This window comes from Sinocyclocheilus anshuiensis, unplaced genomic scaffold, assembly GCF_001515605.1.
Source record: "Sinocyclocheilus anshuiensis isolate Anshui unplaced genomic scaffold, SAMN03320099.WGS_v1.1 scaffold366, whole genome shotgun sequence".
Lineage (NCBI taxonomy): Eukaryota > Metazoa > Chordata > Actinopteri > Cypriniformes > Cyprinidae > Sinocyclocheilus > Sinocyclocheilus anshuiensis.
The window spans coordinates 1,065,198-1,074,247 of record NW_015547673.1 but is presented as its reverse complement, the minus strand read 5'-3'; the positions used below and the strand labels follow the sequence as shown (position 1 = coordinate 1,074,247).

At 35.6% G+C, this 9,050-nt stretch overlaps 1 protein-coding gene across 4 annotated transcripts in view; it reads left to right on the top strand.

Moving 5' to 3' along the window:
- Positions 1 to 9,050, top strand: part of LOC107702857 (proprotein convertase subtilisin/kexin type 5-like) — a 41,811-nt gene that overhangs the window by 23,596 nt on the left and 9,165 nt on the right. For all 4 annotated transcript variants that reach the window (XM_016505284.1, XM_016505283.1, XM_016505282.1 and 1 more), the window contains exons 10-17: positions 2,109 to 2,212; positions 4,028 to 4,145; positions 4,234 to 4,422; positions 4,610 to 4,746; positions 5,839 to 5,964; positions 6,043 to 6,142; positions 7,909 to 8,102; positions 8,198 to 8,282. In XM_016505284.1, the coding sequence (XP_016360770.1) occupies positions 2,109 to 2,212; positions 4,028 to 4,145; positions 4,234 to 4,422; positions 4,610 to 4,746; positions 5,839 to 5,964; positions 6,043 to 6,142; positions 7,909 to 8,102; positions 8,198 to 8,282 (1,053 nt within the window). The remainder of the gene's footprint in view (positions 1 to 2,108; positions 2,213 to 4,027; positions 4,146 to 4,233; positions 4,423 to 4,609; positions 4,747 to 5,838; positions 5,965 to 6,042; positions 6,143 to 7,908; positions 8,103 to 8,197; positions 8,283 to 9,050) is intronic.

Below are 9,050 nucleotides of genomic sequence, written 5' to 3'. Positions count from 1 at the left end.
GATATAATTTTATTTATTTTAATTAATATTTAAGAAATTTGAAATCATTTGAAAATTGATTTAAAAATAAATGTGTTAAATAAACATACGTATACTTTAGATGACAAAGTATTTTTTCACAAATAAATAAATATTTAATAAAAATATAATTAAAAAGGAAGTAAACACTGTAACCAACAGGGCACTCAGTATTCTGGGAAGTTTGTGTGCATTAATCATGTTTTTTCAAATAAAGCCAAGGTAACACTCATTTTACATACAGCACACAGTGAAAATGGCATGAATATGACATTGGGCAAATGCATAAAGCGCAGCATAATTTAAAATCACGAGTTCAAAGTTTGTCGATCGCGCGTCTCCAGTGAAGCTGAACTCTCCTGTCCGTATTCAATTCGCACGGATCGACCGTCACGCAGAGAACACGCGATCATGCAGGATACACATGCACACTTCACAAGATCTCACAGCTGGATCCGACTAAGTTTGCAAGGTTTTTGAAATTGGATGTTTATTAGACATTCAAAGATTTGTTTAAATGATATAAATGCGTATTTGCTGAATGCTGACGGCAAACAAGAAAGTATTATAATGTTTGCCTTTCTATTACTAATAATATAAAAGCAATCATTATAAGCCTTTTTGTATACATGAATTCCTTCGTTTAATCTGATTATTAGACCGACTTCTATCCGTATTTAGACAGAACTGTTAACGACAACAGCGAACAAGAGGGAGAATGTGTGCACTGTGTGCTCAGGCGCGCCGTCAAAATAAAAGTCCCGCCTCTAACGCATCGGCCAAACAGGAAAACTTATCGGCCAGTGCCGATATTTAAAAAATGCCAAATATTGGCCGATATATCGGCCTTGGCGATATATCGGTCGACCACTAGTACTATGGAAGTCACTGGCTACCGTCAGCTGTTTGGTTACCAACATTTTTCAAAATACCATCTTTTGTGTTCAACAGAAGAAATAAACTCATACAGGTTACACAAAAACAGTGACTGAAACAGTGACTTTTAATTAACGCTTCTGATGTGTTTTGACTGTGTGCATTTAAGACCTTCTGGGAAATTTGTATTTATAAGTTGGGAAGTCATAATTATGACGTCAGGTGCATTCAAGTCACTTTGGCTGGAGCAAGATGGCAGATACATTTCTCCAGCAATGTTTTTAACTACTTCTAAAAAATAATGAATAAAAATGTGCATTGAGTGCCTTTTTTCTCACTTTTTTGTTTTTATTAAATTTATGAAGGTGCTGTAAAATGGATCGCCATATATTCTGTTATAATTGTGCAATACTATCATATTTTGTACATGCTATTTAGCTATTTTTGGAAATAAAAAGTATAAAATGTATATATAAAATTAAACAAAAAAAAGACACCATATTTATTGCATCCACCATGTTTCCTCGCTGATGGCCTTCGTTATCAAAGATAACCCTGACTTTCCCACTCGTCAATACGACATTGTGGTGTCTTTCAAATCATAAATATGATCTTTCCCACATGGCTTAAATGCACCAAGTGTCTATTTTGTGCACACAATAAGGATAAGCTACAACAGGTAAACAAGTCAGCACTGTGGGTGTACTTGACCGTGACCAAAAATTATGAAATATGTTAAATTTGAATGTTGAAATCCTCACCCCTTTAAAATGCTGGGATTCTGAACGCCGTGTAGCGAGAGGCTTGATTCCTGTAAGTTTCAATTGTGTCTGATTTCACACAGGAAATTGAGCAGAACCTTGACATATGGCTGCCATGTGACTGTATATTCCCAGCACAATGCAGCGAACCAAACAGAGTTAGATTGTTTCGATATTTCGGGGGGATAGTCGGGGACACATGGCATCCATCTCTCTTTGGTTTGATGTTTGATCCCACTGTGCATGGTGAATTATGGGAGCGAACGCTTCAACCAGACATCCAGGCAATGAGACTTTGTGAACTACAGCTGAAAACTGTGGCCAGTGTGATTGTTTGAATTATAATAATTGGGTTTGGAGGTATTGAATCCAGTTTGGGGATATTATTTAGTCACACAATTGGTCACATAGTCGCAAATGTCCATTAATCTTATTTTTGACTCTCTGTTGCAGTCCTTTCCTGACGTGGCGAGATGTACAACACATAATAGTGAAGACATCTCGTGCTGGCCATCTCAGCGCTCCTGACTGGAAAACCAATGCCGCTGGTTATAACGGTAACAGGCTTTTTAATTTCTTTAAACTGCCCTGTCTCGTTTTAACCACCAGATGGGAAGTGATGCTTGTGAGAAACTTCATACCCAGAAATATTCAGACATTGATTTCATTATTGTAAACTCAGTCTTTTGGGTTTTCCAGACTAAGGGTGGGTGATATGACCAAAATCTTATATGACAATATGACAGATTTGTGTTTTAAATAAGGTTTTTATGAAAGCAAAAATGTTAAAAAATGTTTATTTCATAAATAACATAATCGATTTCAGTATCACAAAAATCTAATACTAGCCTAACTAAAAAAAAAACTCTCAAGCTTACTGAAGACAAGTAAACAATTTGTGATAAAACAAGAACAAAAAAACTAATTACATGCAACAGGACAAAAAACTGCAACAGAACAAAGGCTCAAATGTAATAGACCTATGTGAAATAACTACTTAAAATCTGTTATCTTCACTTGTGTAAATTTAAATACAGATTTATTCCTATTAAAGTTACAAAAGTGATTCAGTTGAGAGCAGCGAGAGATTACTCTCTTTTGTTGTTTGATTAACATTAATGACTCAGACAGCAGCAGGTTTATTAGGCTGCTGTCACTTTAAGACTGAATGCACGGCTCTAATATAGTGATACACATGCATTTTTTTTCTCAACTGTTTAGGTTCACTTAAGACATAAATGACTGTATTTGTGAGGATACTCTCAAAGATGGGCATTTTGAAACGTAAGTGTGTGTATTTGACCGTTCAAGCCCAATAAGGTGCCAGAAAGAACTCCGTTCAGTACTTGTGTGCTGTGTGAGAGGCAGCTTTATGTACGCGCGCTTCAGGTGAGTGCGCTCAGACCGTCTCTCTGGCAGTGCTCACATATACCAAAATTTCGCTGCTTCTTGTGCTCCGAGGGTTTAAAATCGCTTGTTTTTTAAACCGCAGCTCTTAAAAACGCATTCAAATGACAAGCTTTCATGATAATAATTATTGGTGGAGAGGAGACAGAGTGATGAAGCCAATCAGCAGATGATGGCGCAGTGACGTCACGTGAGCATAACTGTGATAGAGACGATAGTCCACCCCTATTCCAGACTATGCTGAACAATTAATTTTACAACATGAATATACAGTGGGTACGGAAAGTATTCAGACCCCCTTACTGAATACTTAGGACCATGTGATATTTCAGTTTTTCTTTTTTAATAAATCTGCAAAAATGTCAACAATTCTGTGTTTTTCTGTCAATATGGGGTGCTGTGTGTACATTAATGAGGAAAAAAAATGAACTTAAATGATTTTAGCAAATGGCTGCAATATAACAAAGAGTGAAAAATTTAAGGGGGTCTGAATACTTTCCGTACCCACTGTACATCAGGGTTATTATAGTAAACTAAAACCATAAAAAAGTGTCATTACTTGAAATATGATAAACATTAACTTAAAATAAAATGGAAAAAAATTTAATATAAAAAACAAATGTTTTATCTAGTTGGCAAGGTGTCGTTTCTCATTTTCATTTAGTTTAACAATGTACTAAAATAACCCAAATGAAAACTATAATAATAAAATTGTAAAAAATTTATAAAATCTATACAAACAAAAAACTAATAAAAATTGCAAAAACACAACAAAATTTCTAAAAATGGAGAGGAAAATATAAAATATAATATAATAATAAAAACATAATAGCGTTTCAATGATACTAAAATAGCCCTGATCTGCATCATGATTGATGGTAATTTTGGTGTTCATGGTAACTCTAAATTTGTGTGCATATTGTTATTTTTTTTGTTGAACAGTTAAGTTGTAAATATTCTTACAGTTAGTCACCTGTATGGCTTTGGGTTGATGGACGCGGAGGCCATGGTGAAAGAGGCAGAGCGCTGGAAACAGGTTCCCCCACAGCACATCTGTGTGGAGAATGCCGATAAACAAATCAGGTATATGCAATAGCTCTTAAACATCCCACAGTAGGTGACATTTATAATGTTATATAGGTCATAGTAAATGTACATTTGTTTCCTGTAGAACCATCCGTCCAGAGCATGTCGTTCGTTCGGTGTACAAGGCAACGGGCTGCACGGATAATGCAAACCATCATGTTATTTATCTGGAGCATGTGGTCGTACGTATAACAATTACACACCCACGGCGAGGAGACCTGTCAATCAACCTAACGTCACCATCAGGGACAAAGTCACAGCTGCTCGCCAACAGGTACAGTATACAGACTATGCACTAATCTTCAGTAAATGGCTACTTTGATAGAATTACTGAATATTGTGGTTTGTTCTTTCTCCCTGGTGAATTTCAGTGGAAGAATTCCCAGATTTCCACTGAATTGGTCCAGTATTTTTAAGTGCATTTTGTGCTGTGGTGTAGCATCTGTTTATTGTTACTGCAGGCTGTTTGATCACTCAATGGAGGGCTTTAAGAACTGGGAATTCATGACAACTCACTGCTGGGGAGAGAAAGCTGCTGGAGACTGGATACTAGAGATCTATGACTCTCCTTCCCAACTCAGGAGCCAGAAAGCACCAGGTACTTTCTCCAAGCAAAACACTACCTGTTCCTTCAGCCATACCTTCACCTTTGAAAACACCACATGGTGTTACACAGAGGTGATTTGACAAATGCATATCAACATAGGCTGTGTGGTAACTACCACAGTACCAACATTTATTGCGGTGATTACAGTTTAATAGTTCAGGTAGTGTGACCTGAAAAATAAAACTTAATTAACTGATGTGTGAGATTTAAGTTGAACCGAGTTAAATAAATTTTTTTTTTGCCAAAATTGGCAATCGTCCATTGACAATAATGCAGGCGGAATATCGAACTGGATGTGACGTCTGTTTCCCCTGTTGTCAGGTCACATACAAAATATGTTGTTTTAATGATATAATAACCATGTCGCTTTTATGACATATGCTGTTATTATAAGAAATTACATCATTTAATGACTCATTATCTCATTCTTTTTAAAGAACATTGTTTTAATGACGTCATCTCGTTATTACGAGAAAATGTGTAATTTTTAACAAAAACAAAAAATATTGATTTAATGATGTAACCTCATTATTATGAGAAGATATAGTGTTTTAACATAACATCTCATTACTATGACATAATTGAGTGGAAAAAAATATGTGGCAGCAATGTGACCGTAGTTTTTTTATAATATATAAACAGTAGAATATGTACATTTATATATATAGAATATATAAACATCAAGTTTTGAGTATATATATATAAAATTACTGTTTCTTACAGTGCATTTGATCAGTTAAATACAGCCTTGATAAGCCTGAGAGACTTTTTTTTCTATATATTCCATATATAAAACTATGGAATAGTTATCTGCAGAACCCAAAACATTCTTTGTTTACTTAAATTTGACAGAATGCGTTAACTATAAAAAAATGTTTATATTAATCGTAAATTATTTATATTGAAATTTTGAGTCTATTAACTGTCCTGCTTTCATTTCATCAGTCTTTGTCTGTTTAGTTTAAGTACTGATACTGACATACTTGTGAATAACAATTTCCAATTGGGAAGGCCGAGAAATATTAGTTCTGTAAATGAGGGTTTAATTTCTTTGCACACCGACTGACTTGTTATTCATTCCAGGCAAGCTGAAAGAGTGGTCTCTGATACTTTATGGCACCTCCGTGCATCCGTACTCATTCCGCAGTGACAAGCCTCGCTCACTGGTGGAGCCTCAGCCTGATGACGAGTACAGTGAGGAGTATGTGGGTAAGTACTCTTTTGTAATTCTATTATGCTTCACTGCGTATCTGTGGAAACTGATCAGTTTCTGTTTTCTCACATAAGGCTTGTGCCACCCTGAGTGTGAGAACGGCTGTGAGGGTCCAGGGCCCCAGCAGTGCATCACTTGCCTCCACTACTTCCTCAAGTTCAAGAACAACACCAGGTACACAGCTTTTCACAACATCAGTACACATTAAACTATTTTTTTACTACTTTTTAAAAAAATGTTGGTACTTGGTTCAATAACATAATGACCTTTTTTTTCTGTATGCATTAACTTATACAAAGCTTGTAACACTCCAAAGAGAAAGGAAAAATTGAAATTGCATCATATGACCCCTTTAAAAAGGCATCTCGGGGTAGAACAAATGTACAGATATTTGCACGAAACAAAAATATAACATGAAATGATATCACATATCCATGCAGACCCTCATGACTGTAGGACTGTAGGTTTCTTAAAATATCAGATCATTTCATATTTTTATGACATGACAAGGTTAGTTCAGGTTGAACTAGAATTAATTAATAACTTATTTGTAAATAATTAATGCTATTTGTAAAAAAAAAAGATTTTTACCTTTAAAATATGCTTAATTTAGAAACCTATATTTAATCAATATTTATTTATGTAATAAGATAAGATTAGTAATACGATATTTTTAGTCATTAAATTTGAACTTTTTATATGAAAATCTAATTTGTTTTTAAAACATACTCTACTGTTCAAAAGTTTAGCGGTAGTACAAATTTTACATTACAATAATACTTTTATTTAGCAAAGATGCATCATCATAAGTGACAGTTAGAATGTTTATACCATTTAAAATGTTACAAAAGATTTCTATTTCAAAGAAATGCTGTTCTTTTGAATGGTGATATTGAATTGTATTACCATTTCCACAAAAATACAAAGCAGCACAACTGTTTTCAACATTGATGATAATAAGAAAGCAAATCAGCATATTAGAGTGATTTCTGAAGGATCATGTGACACTGAAGACTGGGGTAATAATGCTGAAAATTCAGCTTTCCATCACAGGAATAAATTATATTTTAAAATATATTAAAATAGAAAACAGTTATTTTAAATTATAATAATATTTCACAATATTACTGTTTTTACTGTATTTTTTTTAATTGTTTTGGATCAAATAAATGAGAAAAGAGAATCTCACCGACCCTGAACATTTGAACAGTAGTGTATGAAAGCAGCATGGATACATGAGGACATTTCTAAGAACTTGGCGCATTTCTCATTGACCTTGGTGTGAAACTCAAATCAGTATTAAATGTCCATGTATTCATTTGTTTGGTATGTAGCCTTAAAATGAACCGGCTGTACAGCCAGTCAGTCATTGCAAAATAAACTCCCTACAGGGTGATACAATACCCCAACATGAAACATGTGCATTGCATAACATAATTAGAGCAACTAAAGGATTGAGAAAGTTTTTAATACATTTGCAGAAAGGGTGTATTACTGAAGGTACTCTTTTTTTATTTATTTTTTATTCTTTTTTATTATTATTGAAAATAATTTTACTTGGAGTCAAAAGATTAATTAACTTCTATAAAAACACAAAAGCACATGCTGACAACAGCTGTGTGTCTGCGTGGCCCTGCTAACATCTCACATCTATCCAGACACTCTGTGAGTGTGTGTGTGTGTGTGTGTGTGTGTGCGTGTGCGCACGCACATGTCATGATTACATTTATAGATTTTGTGTTCTCCGGCATCCCAAGTTACACAAGCCTTGCTCACATCTGGAGCTGATGGCTTTCTCAGACTGAATTTTGCCTTTGTTTCCTGGTGAAAGTCTTTCCTCACGGCTTCCAGATGTTGATTTTTCTGCTCTCATGTGGCTCTTCCTGTCTGTGTCTGTCTCTCTCCTTTTCTCTTTCCACCTCCGTCTGTCTGTCTCTCAGGATGTGTGTACCTGAGTGTCCGACTGGGTTTTTCCGGGACGATAAGAAGCGCTGTAAGAAGTGCTCTCCGCTGTGCGAGTCCTGTATCGGCAGCCGCAATGATCAGTGTTCAACCTGCCGCTCGGGTCTGTTCCTTGTGGAGGGAGGAAACAACTGCGCCAGCTCCTGTCCTGACGGCTTCTACCTGGACCTGGGCAAGTCACACTTCATCTCACTCCAGAAAACCTCACATGCTGTTTGGCTGTGAATTGTGTTGAATTTGAGACCTCATGTGGCTGTTCTCTTGCAGACTCCACCATGTGCTGGAAATGCACCGAGAATTGCAAGAAATGCACATCTGCGAACATCTGCACAGAATGCCAGACTGGTCTCAGGTAATTCAGTCCATTGCAAATACATTATTTGACTTCCGACATGTTTTCTTGAGCCAGTATATGAAATATAGTCAGAATCCTGGACTAAAACTTTCCTACGATCTTCATTGAGAGATGTCAAAATAAAGCCACGCTGACTAAATGCTGAATTATCACTGGAAACATCCTGTTACACACGTTGTATCTCTTGAGTTTAGATGTATGTTGAAATACTGTCTCTAGTGAGCGATTTTGCTTGGGCTTTTCCAACTCCTCTCTGACGTTAGATAAAGAGGTGGAAAAACAGAGAGAGAAAAGAAAAACAGGTCATGGCACAAAATCTGGCGTAATACGCAGCAGCTGTTCTGTGAATGGTTTTGAAATATTCTCTGAATATACGTAAAGGTTTTTTCATCCACTAGTTTGGACTTTAATCCATCGTTGTTGATCTTTTTAGACTTGTTTAGACTACAGAAGGTATGAAGCAGGATGGCAGGGCTAGAGTGCAGATGAAACCGCAGTTTCTCTCTGTTTAAGGTTGCAATTACAGTCTTTGTAATTATTCATTTGACTTGTCATTCATTGCAGTTTTCGGGGAAAAAGCATAATTTGATAAAAATTGTGATTAAAAAACAGCAGATCTACAATGTTGCACGCCAACCATTTTGAGAAGTATTTCCTCACATATGATTTTATCAACCATTTATTTTTGCAGTGTTGAAACTGGCAAAGAATATGTTCATTTAGTCCAATTAATAAAAAAAAAAAAAAAAAGTCTAAAACCCACAC